Here is a 20,427-nt window from a genome sequence, read left to right as displayed (position 1 = left end):
CTCTCTTGACCGTCAATACGGGTTGTATGTCTCTGCCCTGCTACCCCCTGGAGTTCGCTTTCGTCGCCTCCTTCAACACCTTAATTTTTCACTCCCTGCAACCTTTCGAGTGGGCGAGAGCCGCACGCCACCTTGGCTCCAGGCTCAGGTCCGCGTTCACCTTGACCTCAGCTCGCTCCCAAAAGAGGTCACCCCCGGTTCGGTCTACCACTCCCGTTTTTTGGAACTTCGTTCGAAGTTCATCGACATGACTTTCATTTATACAGATGGCTCTAAGACCAATGACAGGGTCGGGTGTTCCTTTATTGTCGAGGCACAAAGTTTCAAATACCGGCTCCATGGCCATTGTTCGGTCTTCACAGCTGAGCTCTTTGCCCTCTACCAGGCTATTCTTTACATCTGCCGCCACCGACATTCTGCTTATGTCATCTGCTCAGATTCCCTGAGCGCCATCCAGAGCCTCAGTGATCCGTACCCAGTTCACCCTTTCGTACACCGGATCCAACGCTCTCTTCAGCAGCTGGTGGACGTCGGTTCTCCAGTTAGCTTTATGTGGGTTCCTGGCCATGTCGGTATCCCTGGGAACGAAGCTGCAGATGCCGCGGCCAAGGCTGCAGTCCTCCAGCCTCGGACAGCTTCTTGTTGCGTCCCTTCGTCCGATTTTAGCAGGGTGATTTGTCGGCGCATCTTATCTCTGTGGCATGCCGATTGGGCTGCACTTACCGACAACAAGCTTCGGGCCTTAAAACCTCTTCCCGTGGCTTGGACGTCCTCCTCACGCCCTTCTCGGCGGGAGGAGGTCGTTTTAGCCCGGTTAAGAATTGGACACTGCCGGTTCAGCCATCGCCATCTGCTGACGGCTGCGCCGGCGCCGTTCTGCCCATGTGGGCACTTGCTGACGGTTAGACACATTTTAATGTCCTGTCCAGATCTTAACACACTGCGCCTCGATCTTAACCTGCCAAATACTTTCGATGCCATTTTAGCAGATGACCCACGAGCAGCTGCTCGTGTTCTTCGTTTTATCAATTTGACAAACCTCGCTAAGGACATTTGATGATGCTGTTTTTTAATCCTATGCCTGTCAGTCTGTCTTTTATCGTGTTTTCCCTTTTAGTTGTTGTGGTCAACTTGTGCCTCGCGGTGCATTCTTAGAGTAGTCAGGGCGCTAATGACCATTGAAGTTGTGCGCCCTAAAACCACAAAAAAAAAAAAAAAAACCACCTTCCTGTATACCAACATTCCTCATGTCCATGGTCTATCTGCTACTGAACATTACTTCATCCAGCACCCACCTGATACCAAAACCTGCTCTCAAACAGATCAGGGGTACAGCCATGGGAACCAGGGTAGCTCTTTCCTGTGCTGGCCTTTCGTGGGTCACTTAGAGGGGCCTTTCCTGAGATCTGTTAATCTTCAGACCCTGGTTTGGTATAGATACATTGATGACATCTTTGCATATTGTGAGTTGTGATTTATTTGTCTCATAATGTACATAATATAAATAATTTGATTCAGGTTCAGGAGGCACATCAAATTGTGGTAAAATTTCACCATAAACAAAGAACAGCTGATGTTAACAAACAGTGTCATAATAATAACACAATTTTGTTATATATACATAAAATGAAATATAACACTTACTTAGCCCTTGCTCGAATTATCATTTTATCCTACATGAATTCCTCTATTGAACAGTAGTATTTCTCCCACAGAATCTGCTGTAGCCTCACTTTTAAAATTTGTGGCTTCATATTAAATATGTTTTTGCCCATTAACTTTTTATAAATTACCATCTCCATATATTGGAGTCCGTGCATATAGTTTCAACTGGTGTGTAGGCAGCATAAAATTATTTATATTTCTTGTGTTATATGTATGGTTAAAACGATTATCCTCAAATAATTTTTGTCTGCTGTGTAAGAAGATAATAATTTCATAAATGTATATGGAGGGAACAGTTAGGATTTGTAGTTTCCGAAATAATGGGTGACAAGACTCTGCTGTGCAGTACTCATGTATTGGACAATTTTCTTTTGCGGTTTCAGTATTCAAGATACACTACTTGAACTTCCCCAGAAAATTATCCCATATCAAATGATGAATTTAAAATAACTATGAAAAGCAATTCTTGGCCATGCTGACCTATTGAACTTTTAGGAATCTCTAAATACATTCTCCGTTTAAATTTAACGTGGTCGCATTCCATATCCCTTGCCACTTTCCTCGGTGTTGATCTCATCTTCACTGAGGACCAACTACACACCTCTGTTCTTTCTAAATCTGCAGACAAAGAACAATATTTACATTTTGACATTTACCATTCTTTTCATGTCTCTGTGAAATGACACATTGTGCACTAGCTTTATCTAAATATTGTCTGGCTTCGACACAGGCATGACTATCACAAATTACCAATTAAGATGAGTGGGCATAGACAGAGGATGTATAATAGTATTACGCAATGTGCTGTTGCAGAGCATGCTCTATAACATGATGGTTGTGTCCTCGGTGCCTGTTTCACCACACGTGCCCTCTGGATTCCCTCTCCTGACACCAGTTTCTCAGAACTCGTAGGTGGGAACTGACATAATGTGTGCTTGATTCTTGCCACCCAGCTGGCCAAAATTTATGTTAATTTCTGTGGTCTTAGCATTTATTTTCAGTAATTATTCTTTTAGTTCACGCCCTTTTATTTTTCTGTATCTTTTATTTTCTGACCTGACAAGTTTTTCCCTGCCCCCTTACTTGTCTACCATGCATAATGCACTGTTTCCACTTTTTCACTGTGTTTTACGTTCCATCTGAAGTTCTCCGTTGTTCAAATCTCATTTGGTGCAGGCTCCAACAACCAGTCTTCCCTTCTCATCCCAGCCAGCAATTTTCCTCTGGGTGACTTTCCTGTAACTCATTCCATTTTCAAACCCTCAGTAGCTGTTTTCCTTCCTCACTCTTCCTTTCCCTGCAACCCTTTTACCAGAAGAAGGTGCCACTGGCCCCAAAAGCTCGTGCTTTCCCACATCTTTCAAGTGTTTTGTCCTGCTGCTGCTTGGTGAATAGATGTTTTATCTATCCATATTATGTTATCAGACACTGATTATTTTGGCTTATAAATTAAAAAAAAAAAGTCTTTGGCCTAGTTCATATCAATTCAGGCAGGTTAGGAAAAAATCTTACTGTCATAGTCTCAGATGTTATTGAATTTAGCATATGTTGAAATGAAGGACTAAGTAAGGAACACTTTTTTTTCTCCAAAAAAGGTTCTGCTCTGAGATACAGCCCTCCAAAGATGACACTGGCATACCATTTTGAAGATGCGAATTTTGGAAAAAATTTTAAAATGCTGTATCTCTGGAACAGTTGTATATATTTTGTTGGTTTTTTTTTTATTTGAAAGGTAATTGTGTTATGATTACAAAGAAATCCTCCATTTGGAATGCCAATCCACAAAATTTTGATTTCCCCCCCCCCCCCCCCCCCCCCCCCCCCCGGTTGATTAGTACCATATAGTTCTATATTCCCTGAAGAGGAGAGCTTCTACTTTTAGGTTGAACAGGTTTTCTAAACAATGGAAATTTTTGCCATACATAAAACCTTTTATTACCACATTATCACATACCAAGCCCATAAAAATCAAAACCTAGTCTTATTTAACATAATTTTAGTTCTGAAAAATGAGTAAGAGACTCATTTTTCAAGCATTTTAAATGGTTCCAAAATGTATGTGAAAGGTCCAAAGACTTAAAAGGTTTCAATTTATACAACTTCTGTGCACTCTGTTTTGTACTGAAATTAGCCAGTCAATGAACTAAAAGTTTGTGGCTATAATCTCTGCAATCCACCAGCCACAGTCATACACACACGCCACAAACATCCCCTTTCTCAGGTTGTGAATCTGAATATTATCCTGCTGTTTCTGAGGTGTTGGCTGGAGAACGAAATTTCTTCTTTCTTGCTCTTTAAAGTGTGTGCAATATGAGTTCACCCATCACTTTAAGTCCAAAAATAAGCCTTCTAAATTCCTTTCACAGGAGTAGTTTGTTTGGACCGTTCTTTTTTCTGCTCACAGAATTCTTCGATTTCCTATTTGGATAAAGGAATGAGGGCTGTGGATGTGTAAGATTTCACAACTCTCGTAAAATCCTCGGCATTCTGAATTGCAGCTGTATTTGGTCTGGAAAGATATTTTGTAGCTTGGTGCTTCAGCAGGCCCCCTACACTATCACAAGGCCCCTTCCTGTGACCAGTAGCACTGTATACCCAGTCAGTTGGCACAAGCAACTTACTCAATTCAAACAGCTGGTAACGATTTTTAAAATGACTAGGAGCACCATCAGAAATAATGATGATCTTCTTTGCCCCTGTTTGCAGTTGAAGAATTTTTGTGCATTGCTAGCAAAGCATGTGCTGAGTTATGTCGTGTGTCATCACTTATAACTGCAACACTTGTGGTCTTGTTTTGAAAATGTGTCACTCCTGTAAAAATTGAAACCTGTAACTACTCCAATGATACCCTTGTACTTCTTGTGGGAGGTTTACAGACCAGGTCTCAGCAAAATCACAATGATGCGCTAAACATAATTCTTCAGCCTGTACACACTCTTTCCCTTCTGCAATGTGTTGTTTCAGTTTCTTCAGATGCTTGTGTGTTACTGCTTTCACTGACCATTTACCAAGTTCATCAATGAAACTGTCAAAGGCAACAGTTTTCTTAATTAGTTTATTTTCCTCCCATGTCGCATATGTAATTTCTGCAGAGTTATCTACTACGTCTTCTAGGCCAAGTGTTTCCAAAGACATTCCTCCCTTTCCAGGGCAGTCACCACATTCTTGAAACAAACAAGTCTCTCACTTTACATCACAGACTACTTATGACTTCACATGCCCAACCAAGGTGTCATATGTCAAGTGCTCCAGTAAATTCTTCGAAGTTACCTCACGAAGTTCAAAATTCCCGCAGTACACACATAAGCAGACATCTCTAGATGGGTGTGGAACTACCCTCTTTGGTCACAGTGCATAAAATTTTGATCTTCCAATATGTGAAGTTGTATAGTTGCTCTTATAAATTGCAAAAGTTTCTTTAATACTGTGAGTCATGTACCTCTTCACTTTCACAACTTTTTGATCTCCAACTGTTACAGTTATAGTGTCTTTTTTGTTGGCACTCTGGCGAGAACAGTCCCATTTATCGTCTACATAAAATGACTGCACTATTTGAACTTGAGTTGTTACTACAGGATGACCTTAATAGGGATTTGTTCTTCCAAAGACTCCTTTTACAGACATTACATTTCTTGACTTGTCTCCATGTACTTTGATACTGAAGGAACGTGATTCAAAATTATTTTCTTTGAAAATGTCTGGTGTATAAAACTTGCATCTTTTTGCTGTAGGATGCACCATATTCAACAGTTGAATTGATATTTGTGAAAAATTCCTGGCAAGAGGTGCAAGAGTGCTTTGGTTCATTTTCTTCTGAAGATGGAATTTCTACTTTGAAGAGTGAGTCAGTTTTGCTGTAGTGTATTCATCATAGCTTTAGTAATTTCTCTGTGCTTTCTTGACGCATAGAGCTTATGACTCGACTTCACTGACCACAGTTTCTTAACAGGTCTAACACCCACTTCTGTAGTTGACTGATTCAGGGTATTTAATTTTTCCTCTGTTGATGCAAAATTTGCATCATCTGCACCAAGGGAAGCTTCACCTTGTTCAGATTAGATTAGATTAGATTAGATTAGATTAATACTAGTTCCATGGATCATGAATACGATATTTCGTAATGATGTGGAACGAGTCGAATTTTCCAATACATGACATAATTAGGTTAATTTAACAACATACTTAAGTTAATATAACAACTTTATTTTTTTGTGTTTTTTTTATTTTTATTTTTTTTTTATTTTTTTAATATTTTTTTTCTTAATTTATATCTAAAAATTCCTCTATGGAGTAGAAGGAGTTGTCATTCAGAAATTCTTTTAATTTCTTCTTAAATACTTGTTGGTTATCTGTCAGACTTTTGATACTATTTGGTAAGTGACCAAAGACTTTAGTGCCAGTATAATTCACCCCTTTCTGTGCCAAAGTTAGATTTAATCTTGAATAGTGAAGATCGTCCTTTCTCCTAGTATTGTAGTTATGCACACTGCTGTTACTTTTGAATTGGGTTTGGTTGTTAATAACAAATTTCATAAGAGAGTATATATACTGAGAAGCTACTGTGAATATCCCCAGATCCTTAAATAAATGTCTGCAGGATGATCTTGGGTGGACTCCAGCTATTATTCTGATTACACGCTTCTGTGCAATAAATACTTTATTCCTCAGTGATGAATTACCCCAAAATATGATGCCATACTATCATTGTTGTAATTCTGTCAAAGCATTTAGAACACAAAAAGTTGTCACTGGAAACGTCTTCACTTTGATACGGCCTTCAAATGAGGACACTTATTCCGAACCTGAACAGAGTCTGTTTCTTTTTTTGTCTTATATATCACTCTTTTATGGATATGCAAATAGTCAGCACACTTCACTCTCCTGTGGCCCCAGTCAGAAGACATTTCAAACAGTCCTTCCTACAACTGTGTCAAATGGCAAATTCCTGATGAAAACACGGAACTCACTGGATGGTCTCAGATTCCTTAGAAGCGTGTTCGGTAAACAAATTAGCACTGAGCAACTACAATAAAGAAAACTGCAATGAACAACCATGACAAAGAAACTGACAAGAAACTACAACAAAGTGTAAGAAATATTTGCAACAATGAAAGTGATAAGAAATAACTCCAACAAAAACATTAGAAATAAATATTGTAACAAAGAAACTAGTAAGAAACAACTTCAGTGAAGACAGACATTACCCTTGAAAGTTAAAAAAAGAAAAAACGATTTTTTTTAAATAAAATCTATTTAACTTAAAAGTGGAAGCTCCCCTTTAAAGAGAATATAGTAGTACATGCTACTAATAAGCAGGAAAAAATCTAACTTTTCTGGATTGACATTTTTGAAAAAAAAAAAAAAAATCTCTAAATTATAAAAAAGAATTCAAAAGGCGAGAGTAGAAGAACATTGACAGATATGACCAAACGGAGGATACTATTGTAATTAATCATAAAGAAATTATCTTTCAAAAAAATAAATAAATAAAAAATAAAAAAACTCTTTAACAAGATACCTAGAACCATCACAGAGATACAGCATTTTTAAAAAATTTGCATCTTCAAAATGGTGTTCGCAGTGTCATCTTTGGAGGCCTATATCTCGGGCAGGAATGTTTTTGGGGAAAACAAAAAAATACGTGTTTCTTAAGCCTGAATTTTAACATATTCTAAATTCAATAACATCCGAGATTATATGAAGGGAACCCCCCTGCCTGAAGTGACACAGATTATGCCCATTATGAAATTGTGATTTGGCTTTCGGAGGGGTTCTTTACTTGCTAGAAAACTATTATGGACAGGCAACAGAAAGTAAAGGTTACAAAATTTTAATATTAATTTTTAAATCTTCCTTTTGATGATAGAGATTGGGGAGGGAGGGGGAGGAGAATTGAAGGAAAGTGGTGGGCAGGCAAAGATGTGGCCGGAAACTGTTGGAGTGTCAGAAGGATCTAACTGTATGAAAGATAGTGGGCAGCCACAGGAAACAAGACTCATGTTGCAGCTGGTTACTAGATTTTTGGATAGCTTCTTGAGGTGATCGTTGTGCAGTAGTTGCTAGTTTTTGAGGGATGTGGTAGATGACGTGCCTTGTAGTTGACAGTGAACTGGAATTTATAGAAATCAGCCAAAGATACAATATTAGTGCCTGCAAAATATTCAATAAAATTATTTGTTACTAACTCTGGAAAGTAAAGGTTAAAAACTATTCGGTTTAAGTGTAGTGTAAGGAATCAAAAGTGGAGGCATAACTTGAAACTATTAATGAATGTGTGAATATAGATTGGGAATCCAAAAGCATATTTGTTGAAGGAATTAAGTTGTCTGTTGTAGGATCCTTATTATAAAGGGTATACTCTGAAGAGAGGTCTTAATGGCAGGTGAACAAGAGATAGAAACAGTCTTTAAGACTCATAAGGAAATTCATTACAATTACAACAGTATAAAAATGGAAAAACAGGTGAAAAAACACAGTTAATAATAATGATCTAGTTTATGCTGAGAAAAATAATTTCCAAAAAAGAACAGTCCACATGAGTCATATGTTAGCCATTTAAATATTTTAAGTTTTATTGTAATGTATCAACATTTTCTGTTGCAGGACTTTGTACCAAGTGTTCAGAAAAATTGAATTACAAACATAAAAGGCGTGAAATTACACGTAAGAAAAAAAGAAGACTTAAAGGTCTTCCTGAAATCGAACCTCATAAAAAATTGCGAAAGGATGAGGATGATGATACGGACTTGAACCAGGAATTAAATCCAGAAATAAAAGAAGAGGATGAAAGTGCATTGTGGAGAGAGGCTCATCAGGGAACAGAAGAGAAAACTAGAGATCAAGAGTTTGAAGAATATTTAGAGGATTTATTCATGTAATATAAGCATGTGAGTGGCACAGCCCTCACAGTGTTTTGTATGTGATATATCATGTATGAATGTTGCAATGTTTTCTTGTTATGTGAATAAAATATGCTAAATATGTCAATTCACTGACTTCTGTGCTTTCAAAGCTGATCCCTTTTCCTGTCCCCCTCCCCCTCCTCTTTGAATAATAACCAAACCAAGCATGTTGAAGCAATATTCCATGAAAATTTGACTTTCCATGCAGTATAATGTGGTACCGCCAAATCTATGCACATATGCCACTTTGGTTTACTCTTTTTTAGCAGTGTAGCTAAAAGAGAGCATCATAAGCAACTTCATAATTATCACACGGTGTTAGTATTGTAATAAATATTTAAAAAGCCATGAGTATATAAAAAGAAGTGCCTGTAGCTGTACTTTTATGTAAACTCTTACTGTTGTGCTAGAAAGAGAGAGGGAAGAAGAAAGATCACTTTCTGCCTGAGATTTAAAGAGGCGCTACATCTCACTTTCCCACAATGAAAGCAAAATTTTACTTTTTGCATCTGATTTGGGAAAATGCATAATCATTTCTCAGTCCTTAACCAGGACAAAATGGCACCATGTTAATGAACTGTTTTAAACAGAATACAGTTTCCTGCAACTAAATGAAAAATGTGAGCATCAGGTCCAGCTTAAGAACGATGTGCACTATGTTAGTTTTTATTAATAAAGTGTACAAAAGGAATGGTGATATTCCAACAGCTCATGACTTCTTACTATATCACCTTCCTTACTACATCTTATAAAACGTTGGCAAATGCCATGATTGACAACAAAGCAGATCTGCTGCGGCTTCCAGAAAAGCGGCATTCTTACAGTGCTGTGCAGTATAAATCTTATCTTCTGGGAGTGTGACAATAGTTACGAGTTTATCATTAAGCAAACCGATCCTTGCAGAGGAAACAGTATAATAAAAAAAATGTCCTATATGAACTTCTGTGTGAACTGTATCATGTTGAGGCAGAGATCATGAAACCACACCTTAGAATTTCACCACCTTTTTCACCTCTACATCACGCATATGTACTAAGGTAATAAATGTGCATCTTATTTGTATAGGAGTATTCTGCAAAATGTGACTGTATTCACTTAGGGGCTTTGTAGCCAAAGACCAGAATGTCACCAATATATGATGAATTGTTATATTACCAGCTACATTAACATTTGTCAGTTCAAGGCAATAATTAGTGGCATCCTTTCAGGGTTTTCTTCAGGATACCCCAGTTGTGTTGGAGTCTGTAACTTTTACGTCTACTTCACTTGGTGATTGGTGCACTATATTTGTTTGTCTTTTCTTATGATTCCTTTAACTCTTCCATTCATCACTTTGGGTTTCCATGAATGTAGATGGACTGTTGGTTGGCCAGGGTGTTCCACCAGCTACTGATAATGGTTTGGTTTTCGCCTGCACTGAAAGCCAAGCATCACTACAGGGCCCACATGGTTATGCTGTTAATTGCAACTTGGAGGTGTTGACTAAAGTGCCAGGTGTTCATGCTCCGTTTGAAGACTGCTGTGTTGTCTGTTTAAAGTGTGAGCTGGATGCAGTCTGCCAGTTTCCACATGTCTTGGGAAGCGACCTCCAACTTCTCCTTTGCTGCCATGAGGTGATATGCAAATGAACCATTTACTGAAATTGGAATTCTATTATAAATTTCCCCAATGCAATTCTTGTGCACTTAATGACATCTGACTATGTAATCCAGGTCCCTATTGAAGAATCAGTTTGGGTGAGGTCATAGAAAGTGGTTATGCATGTAAATTATTAACATCAAGTTAATGCCACCAAAGGAATTTACATATACTCATTAAGGAGGTGATGTCTTTTGTGTGGGGCTAGATTAATAACTTAATAGAAAGATTCTACAATTATAAAACCAAGCAATGCGGATTTGCACTTCCCCTTAACTGAATGAGCACAAGATTCTATACCATGTTCTTTCCATTAGTATCTAATCACAGAAACAATGCGAGAGAGTGCTGTGATGATCAATGGCTCAGTGGCCACCCGTTTCACGTTTATAAACTGCAAGGCTGATTGTGCTGCGGCCAGAACTGCGTATATTACCTATTCTGCTCCACGACGAGGTCCGCAGGCGACTGTTCATCATGCTGTTATGACGATCAGGTATGATGTCGCTGCAACCACAGTGGAGTGTGTACATAACATAGTTCCACGAAATGATCTGGAGTTCCAGATAAGGTACACAACTACCCCATATCGCCCAGTACAGAGTACTGTGCCCTCATCGGATGGATGCTGAAATACAAGTGTCCCATTTCTACCAAAATCTAGTGCAGCCTGCCGCTCTGCAGCTGCGGCTGTCCAATTGCAACATCTTAACAAATTTTTAACCAATGAGTATCAGCGTCTAAATGGACACATTCTGCTCCTGTGTCCCAAGCTCAAAAAATGTGGATTGGGGGATTCGCACAGGTACATTTCTTGCTGGCAATGTCACGCATGACCCTTTCGTGAGCCCAGGGTGGCATGGCTGAGATAAAAACAGGGTCTCCCGGTGTTGTTCACTTTGGGGAGACATTCTGTATGCCTCACTGTGTTCTGTTGAAAATGCTGCCCGCCGATCGGGCCACATCGAAGTGCTGCTGCTACAGACCAGCCTGGTGCGGCGAGTACGTCCTACGCCCCCCCCCCCCCCCCCAAAAAAAAAGGTTCCTGTCTAGCACCTCTTGCTCATTTTAATGTGGTGTCTCTAAACCAAACCACTAGCATGATTTGCTGTTAATATTATTAATAGATATACCATTATCTTCGAGAAATATAAGTTTAGTTAAATACTGTGTTAGTTTCTTGCGCATCTTTTAAATGACATTTAAGGGAAATGTTTCCTGTAGATTTTGTGGATTTGGAATAACTGAAAGATTACAGAATATGTTTGGAATACACATGCCAGATGTCTGCCAATTTTGTGTCCCAATGTAGTTGAAAGCAATACTTGTTTCCAATAAGTTTCTTGGTAACTTCACTATTATCTGTCCAAAACTAAGATCATGAAGGTATAAATACTTTAAAACAACAGATTCCTGTAAGAACTCTGTTCTAAATAGCACTTTTGAAAATCCATCTTCTATACACATCCATTTTTGTCTTTGATACAGTCAACACTAAATTTTATTTCTACCGAGTGAGGTGGTGCAGTGGTTTATACTCTGGACTCGCATTTAGGACGATGATGGTTCAAACCCACATTGGCTATCCTGATTTATGTTTTCCATGATTTCCCTAAATTGCTTCAGGTAAATGCCAGGATGGTTCCTTTGGAAGTGCATAGCCAACTTTCTTCCCCCAAACAAATTTTTATTTACTTCATTTGGCTATTTTAAACTGCCAGTACCCACAAAATGAAACAGAAATCACTACCTGACTGTCAATTACAAAATCCTTTTATAGTTGTTGAACTTTTGTATTACTTTGCTAACACTAGCTATTCATTTTATCAAACTTGTCCTGAACTTTATTGCTGTTCTACACCCTAAACCAACTCTTACTTTTCTTATTGCTTTTCTCATAACTTATGTGTAGTATTGTTCTGCTGACCCTAAAGCAAATAACATCCCTTTAACTTCAGAAGTCCATTGGACATTCGGCGTAATATTAGTGACTTGCTGAAATGTTACGCCAGAGTCCAATCTTACAAGTATATGTCACCAGGGGTGTGACTTGACTTTTTGGAACTACCTATATGGTATTGAAGGGTTAAGTACCAGGTATCACACCTTGCAGTCATTGACCACAAAGGTCCCTTGATTGCAACTAATGGATGAAAAAAAAATTCAAAATTATGTGTGATGCACTGCAGCTGTAAAAAAAGTAGTGATATACAGATCAGTTTTGTAAGCGTAATGCTTATAGTACAGGCCTCACATGCAGGATGTTATGGGTTCGAATCTCACAAGATGCCTCTTTATTTTTAAATCTGTATCAAAATTATTTTGATAATTATTTTTATTCAATTAACTGGCTTAAATGTAATTTTTTACACCTATTTCTTCGTCCCATAATTTTAATTGCTATATTAACTTCTTCAATTGCTCTCATTTTTCTTCCAGCAATTCTTTTTCCAGCTGGAATCTTTGGTATGTGAATTTAATTATTTTTATCTATCTGTCATTATATTGAAATATTCCAAAATGCTGATCTATCGGTTAAAAGACAAAATAAACTATTTATACTGACTCGGCGATGGTGTCAAACATGTAAATTTTCTTGAATGTTAATATTGTTCTATAGACAAAACAATGCAAATGAAAGCTTAAACCATAAAAAGGATTATAACAGAAAACAAATTTCAAGCAAAATGAGGAATAGAAAGAATGAATGAGTGCAATAACATGGACAAAATATAGGATGATAAAATGGAAGAAATTAGAACTGATGTTACTGCATATAAATAATTTTATTCACATGAACAAAGACTTCAAGTGGAAAAATAATTATAAAAAGAGAGCAATTGAAAAAGTGATTAAAATGATGTGACAAAGGAATAGAAACAAAAAATTACATTTAAGTCAAATTTATTAAAAATAATGGTCAGTCATTCCAATAAAGATTTAAAAATAAAAGAACTTCAATTAATCTAATCAGATTAGAACACACAACCCTTTGCATTTGATGTCTGTACAATAACAGCTATACTACACCAGCTACCTGTATTACATTACTTTTTAAAAACTGTAGACTATCACATGAAACTCTGTATTTTTTTTTTCTTTCTTTTTTCGATTTCTCACAAATAAGGGACCACCAGGGTAAATGGTCGCAGGCTGTGATACCTGGGACTTTAACCAGCATTACTATAAATGGTTTCAAAAAGGCATTTCCACCACAAGGGACCTCTCCTTGTTAGTCAGTAGTGATACCAATTGAGACATCTGAGGGTACTACACACAATGAGACAAAATTTCAGCCTGACATCACATCTCCGTTTCTCATCTAGTTTTCAGTACTGATCTCTTCCCAAGATAGGCAGTTATGATACACACACTGTGTAAGAGAACAGTTTTCTAGGTTGAGATGATTCTTCGAGTTGTCGAAAAAGCAGAATGTAGGGTTCAGTCTGAACTATATTTTTTGAATATTTGTGCAGTGCGTTAAAGTGGAATTTTTCAGTAAGTCCACCAGGTAACTGCAAGAAAAAGGCATTAATCTGTTCAACTCAAAATCCCTCCAGAATCCTGATTATCAGGGATACATTCACATTTTTTGTGAAAATGGAATTAATATACTATGAATTATTGAGTGTGGAAGTAAGGCCATATGCAAAAAGAGTTAAACGAGCAATATTGAAATTATAAAGGTTTTTTGTGTCACGAAAACAGTTGATTTCATGTTTGCAATGGAATTACACCACTAGGAAAGTGTTTGTGTGTGTACATGCAAGTCTGGTATGAAAAATATTAGGCACAGTCGATAATAAACAATACCGAACAATAAATCTAATTATAAAGAAGACAAGGCTTGTAAATGATTTACTATTCACAGCATTTTATCTGTGGTAGATAGCCCAGGAGAAATAGAAGAAAATTCTTTGTGAATGGTGGAAAGGAAGAGATTAATGGCACCAATGGTGTAATTCAGGTTTTGATGAAAATGAGTTTCATTCTATGAGATGTGATGGAAACTGCACTCTGTTGCATGGCATAGTGTTGTATGTCTTCGTATGCACAATAGGTTCAAAGATGGCACCACAAGTTCTACTGTGAAATCGTTTATATGTTATGGCATAGTAAAGTAAGTCTGACTTGTACTACAGTGACATGAAACAAAATTAGATTTTCTGTCCCACCATCTGGAAGTTTCTTTCAATTATTATTATTGTCTTTATTTTGCAGAAAAGTTCTCAAAACTGTTTTCAGATAAGTTTTGTATTACAGCATTGTCTAAACTGTTTCGAGGCAAGCTTTGTAATCATTGTCTAAACTGTTTTCAGATATGTTTCGTGTGATAACATTATCTGAGTTTTATGTTATTATATTGTTCTCTAAACTATTACTTGACTATTTGATAGGTGTTACTGAGGTTTGTGTGGACTTATGTTTATGCTAAAATGAATAATTCAGAAAGGCTTAGAGAAATCACAGATGAAGAGCATTGTACTTCAGAATATCGTCTATCCAAAAGTGAGTCTAATGAAGATAATGAGCAACAGAATTCATGTAAAAGAAAATGACAGAGAGAATATAGAAGACAGAAGACTAAACTGAAAAGGAATCATGAAGAAGCATACAGTGCCATGCCAGAAAGGCAAAATAGTTCCTACAAAATATTTTGTAATGGTGGTTTGCCACTGTAGACTAAAATGTGCTTCAAAAATAACTGAAGAAGAAAGGAAAAGAATTTTCGATAGTTTTTGGAAAATGGGATCTTTTAACTCTCAAAATGCCTACCTATGTGGACTAATTAGTTCAGAATCTCTTGCAGCTAGAAGAGCACAAAAAAGGATCCCAACCTCAAACGGTCTGTATCAACAAATACTATTTACATGCTCAGAATATTCAGTTAAAGTCTGCAAAGAGTATTTTCTGAGAACTTTCCTAATTTCCAATGGCAGGATGATTGAGTGTACACAAAAAGTAAAGAAAGGAGAGGAGCCTGTTAGTGGTTTAATTTCCGATAAAGCAGCAGAAGATACAATCAGTCATACTCAGTCCCACATTAAAAGTTTTCCATGTCATCAGTCACATTATTCTTGATCAGAAAACCTAATAGACATTCTTGAGTCCTGAACTGAATTGAACATCAGCGTTATGTACCATTTATATAATGAAAAATGTGTTGAAGATGAACATAAATTCAAATGTTTCAAAACTTTGGAACCAGCACAAATTATTCCAACATCAATCATTATTTATATATTTTTACAGATTCTCAGCATTCACCTTGCATCACACAGCAAAATAATAATAATAATAATAATAATAATAATAATGCCAACCAACACAAACTCAATTAATAAACATGAGTGAGGCAGTGGCTATCACATTTCTAAGCAGGAGATGCTCTGTTTCTGGTTCAAATTCATCACTTCTGAGTTGTTCAATGCTTGATCATGTACGGTATCTTTATTTCTTTTGCGTTGTCTTCCATGTCAGGGTGCCCTCATCTCATTTAACTGCTTTTCTTAATAGTTATCCATGAACAAACACAAAACTCATTAAGGTGTTGTGGGTAAACACAGGTTGATGGGGATGGTACATAGTGCACAATGCAGTAATAAAAGTGGAAGCTTTTGCACATCTACATGTTTCTTTGCTTCAGGTCACTTAAAATACACAAAGTTCAGTGCAAGAAAAATCACAAACCTTCACAGGCTGTATGAGGATAGCAAATGAATGTTTAAAATTATGACAAAATGTTTATTTAAAATGATATAAACAAATAATGTGCTATCTGTCATGCTACAGGTAACAATGACTTTGTGTCAGAAAACTTCCATAGTTTCAAATTTTGATTAAGGCTATCTGGTAATCCATATTCCTGAAGATGGCTTTTATTGAATAAAAATTGTTAGCTATACATCTACAACCCACAAAAAATGTTTTCTGTGGGCTGTGAAACAGCTCTACTTCAAATACACACAGAAAAAATTCAGCTTAGCAAGCAGCAGCAGTCACAAGTGGACAATCAAGTTAAGTGTAAACTTGCAGTGCAGATGTTTCTTCACCTGATAAGTTTGCTTCTTGCGTGGAGATCCATGTTCTGCAATTGTCCGCATCACTCAGTATTATTAATCTATCATCTTGTCACAGTTGTGGAAGTGACATTTGAATACCCCCCCCCCCCCCCCCCCCCCCACACACACACACACACAAAAACATACTATGAGTTATATCAATGAGTTGCAGCTGGTATTTAATCTAAGACTGCACCTTGCTGACTAGAAAATACTTCTACAAAAGGAATATTTAGATAAATTCACAAAACACAACCAGAAAGTCACAAAAATGACGTCTGCAGCTACTTGATAAATAGAATTTTTATCTCGTTGTATTTGATTGTAGTTTCATTCTGAGGATCATTTTCTCAAAACAAAATATCAAAAAATAAATAACAAACATAGCTTTCTTGAAAAGTAAAAAGTAACCTTGATATACATGGTGGCTGCAATATGAAACTAACTGTTCACTGATGTTTGTGCAAGTTATCATCTTATGTGGATCCCGATCAAAAGGTAAGAACAATGCCATTAGGATATCATGAAAAATTGTAATGGAAGACACAAAAAATGTGGTTGTTAGAAAACATTTACAATTTTAAATGGAAAAGAAATGCAGATTAATGTTACAGCCTTTTTAAAATGCAATCATTTTTTTTTTTTACAAAACCTTCAGTTCTTTTTATTACAGTTTTACTTCTCATGGGTTTTCCTATCATAACATATCATAAAAAAAGAAAGGGTAAATTGCATAGAGAAACTTGAAACAAGCCTACAGTCAAATAATGAGTTTGTGCATTTGTTGGTAAAATGTGTATGCTTTATATATACATGAAATTAACTACATACAGAATATATGTTCTTTATTGTGCTCCAGTTAATTAAAAACATAAAAGAAAACAGTAGTGATGACTTAATGCAAACAAATAAATCTATGCAAATATTAAAGCTGTAATTTGGCAGTAACACAGTCAACTCCAAAATGATGCGGTGGAATCAAATTCAGGAATGCAAAGAAAACAAAAGGTTTTTCCCTATAGCACACTTGAAGAAAGAAGTAACTTTCTTCATAAGCTATGTTTAGCAGCAGATACTGCTCTTTGAAAATAAATGCAATAAACTATGTGAAAGTAACGGAATCCCAATTTAATGCAGTTTAACATATTTGCTGTTCATACTGAATATTTATGCGTTTAATTAACCTATATGCCAATTTACAAATATCTATTTCTTTTGCATTATATGTATCAAAAACAAATAGAAAGTGTCAAATGAAATGTAAGGAATGACTTGGGTTTCAGGAAAATGCTTTAAATTTCAACTCAAGTCTGAGATATGAAAACATTTATGAATTAATAAAAACGTTTATGGGCACTAAGTTTTAAATCTCTTACTCATCATGTATTTGAAGTCAGATATTTCAGTCATTTACATTCAGCACCATTTAAACAGACAAATCTGTCATTCACATTCCCTTAATATACACTCATATGCACAATTAGCTACCACAGTTCAACACAGAGTCAGAGTCTGTTCTTTTAATGTCAGTACATATCAAACTCAGTGTCTTCAGTGAGAAGGTAGCCACATGTTTGAGCATGCCTTAAAAAAAAAAAATCAGCCTCAAAAATACGACTTTCAACCAGCCTTTTCTTCTGATGACTTGCTGTCAGTTTCCTCATCTGAGTAGTCTTCATCATGATTGTGTGTTACACTTCGAGGAGTTTCTGGCCTTGGATGTGGTAACTGACCTTGCGGCCGTTCCATAAACTGCAACACACAGGAAAACAAAATAACTCAGTTTCTTAATTCTCAGGTATTAGTGATCAGAAAACAACCAAAAATGATGCATTTACAAATGTGGATATCCTAAAAGTTCTAACACTACCTAATTATGTACAAACATGCAAATATTTTTTTAAATGAATAATAAGAAGTTAAATAAACCGTTACAAAATGGTTCGCACTTAACAGAAGAACAAAGATCTGATTGAAATATTTACAGTTCTGTGAAAGATCAAAACTTTGTTACACCTAATTAATAAGATGTTGTTGTTGTGGTCTTCAGTCCTGAGACTGGTTTGATGCAGCCCTCCATGCTACTCTATTCTGTGCAAGCTTCTTCATCTCCCAGTACCTTCTGCAACCTATATCATCCTGAATCTGTTTAGTGTATTCATCTCTTGGTCTCCCTCTACAATTTTTACCCTCCATGCTGCCCTCCAATACTAAATTGGTGATCCCTTGATGCCTCAGAACATGTCCTACCAACCGATCCATTCTTCTTGTCAAGTTGTGCCACAAACTCCTCTTCTCCCCAATTCTATTCAATCCCTCCTCATTAGTTATGTGATCTACCCATCTAATCTTCAGCATTCTTCTGTAGCATCACATTTCAAAAGATTCTGCTCTCTTCTTGTCCAAACTATTTATCGTCCATGTTTCACTTCCATACATGGCTACACTCCATACAAATACTTTCAGAAACGACTTCCTGGCACTTAAATTTATACTTGATGCTAACAAATTTCTCTTCTTCAGAAACACATTGCCAGTCTACATTTTATATCCTCTCTACTTCGACCATCATCAGTTATTTTGCTTCCCAAATAGCAAAACTCCTTTACTACTTTAAGTGTCCCATTTCCTTAAGAAAAGGAATAGGAATATAGTAAAATTTTATGGGAATTCTCATGTCATGAAAGCTATATTCTAGGGATTGAGAACAGATTTCAGGATGAAAAATATTACTTTGGAATGTTGTTTAACTGGACTAAGCCATACCAAAGAAAAAATTCTTCTTTATCCTGTGTGAGGTTGAAAGGCACTAATCAATCACTTCCTCATTTGGCACATAAAAAAATGCCATACAGGTATAGTGGAGTACCAGGACAATAAAATAATGGGAATACACCAAAAGTAGGAAAAACAGGAGAAGCTTGAGCCACACTGAAACCACTGGCAGGAAACTCAATATTAAGCCTCTGAATCAGGACTGTGGCTTATTGAACAGACCTCAGCATAAGAATAAGGACTTTGCTTTTGGAACATGGAATGTTAAAAGTGTCTACTGAAAATTCAAAAATTCAATGAATAAATCTAGGGAAATAAAATTTTCATTTAGAATTTGGCTATAATTATTTTACAAAGACCTATACCTAACGCATCATTCATTAGAGCACAGATCATATAGTTCCAATGCCAAACGCATATTATCAACAGGCACAATCTTATCTCCTTAAATGCATATGTATCCACTTTACAGCCAATTGGAGAAAATATACAATTCCTTGAAGGTATACGATACCAACATAAATGATGTAATACTCTGGAAAAAAGACAAAGACCATCAAATAGTGGATTAATTAAATATGTAAAGAGGAGCTTTGGACATGAGAATGGCAGAAGCAGTGTGGGTGCAAATCAGAGACAATACAGAAATCAAAGATGAGCACATTAGTATCTGGAAGGAAACAGAGATTGTAAGATTAGAAAGAGATGTACTTTACGTACAGGCTTAATAAGGAAAAAAACATTTTGGTCACCTTAAAACACGAGAATCTAAATAGGTTTACAAAGAAAAAACAAGACAATCAAGAACCTGAAGAACAGCAAAATATGCAAAGGAGATCATTTGCATGATGAGAGAGGTTTACAGGAACTAAAATCACTTCTGGAAATTACAGAAAGAAAAGAAACTATATCTACAGACTGCCCTCATATGTCTCTTAATAAAGATAAATTATGCCTTTGTCTGGGACAACCGCAGGATAATTCCTCTACTGGATGTCACATACGCAAACTATTACCTACTTGCCTCCTGAAAAAGACTGGCATCTGTCATGGAAGACATTAGAGAGGCTTTCAAAAAACGATGGCAGTAAGCTACCTTTCCCCACTTAAGACACCAGAAAATGTCTCTGAATGTAATACAGGAATCGTTATTCCCACTGTGTATGTCAGAAGTTGTATGATAGCCAAACATTGGTAAATATTTTCAAAGAGTTTGATTTATGCTCAAAATTAATCTGTTTAGTATTGAGGTGTACAGAAGAAACTTACTGCAGAATCATGACACCAGTGGAAAAGCATTTAAAGTTAACCCTCAACTAAAGCAGGAAGTCCTTTAAAACAAATACTAATGGAATTAAATTGAATCATTAGGTTGCTTATGCAGG

General features: G+C 36.5%; 2 protein-coding genes across 7 annotated transcripts in view; one reads left to right on the top strand and one right to left on the bottom strand.

Annotated features, from left to right (window-relative positions):
• The window catches only part of LOC126413216 (protein FRA10AC1 homolog), a 62,778-nt gene extending 54,126 nt beyond the window's left edge, over positions 1-8,652 (top strand). For all 4 annotated transcript variants that reach the window (XM_050083116.1, XM_050083139.1, XM_050083124.1 and 1 more), the window contains exon 5: positions 8,269-8,652. In XM_050083116.1, the coding sequence (XP_049939073.1) occupies positions 8,269-8,543 (275 nt within the window). In that variant the 3' untranslated portion in view covers positions 8,544-8,652. The remainder of the gene's footprint in view (positions 1-8,268) is intronic.
• An 8,443-nt stretch (positions 8,653-17,095) lies between these two features.
• LOC126413160 (cytosolic purine 5'-nucleotidase) overlaps positions 17,096-20,427 on the bottom strand; it is a 465,386-nt gene continuing 462,054 nt past the window's right edge. For all 3 annotated transcript variants that reach the window (XM_050083065.1, XM_050083058.1, XM_050083072.1), the window contains exon 12: positions 17,096-18,019. In XM_050083065.1, the coding sequence (XP_049939022.1) occupies positions 17,888-18,019 (132 nt within the window). In that variant the 3' untranslated portion in view covers positions 17,096-17,887. The remainder of the gene's footprint in view (positions 18,020-20,427) is intronic.

The sequence above is a fragment of the Schistocerca serialis genome, chromosome 1 (genome assembly GCF_023864345.2).
Source record: "Schistocerca serialis cubense isolate TAMUIC-IGC-003099 chromosome 1, iqSchSeri2.2, whole genome shotgun sequence".
Taxonomy (NCBI): Eukaryota; Metazoa; Arthropoda; class Insecta; order Orthoptera; family Acrididae; genus Schistocerca; species Schistocerca serialis.
This window is presented reverse-complemented; position numbering and strand designations above follow the sequence as displayed.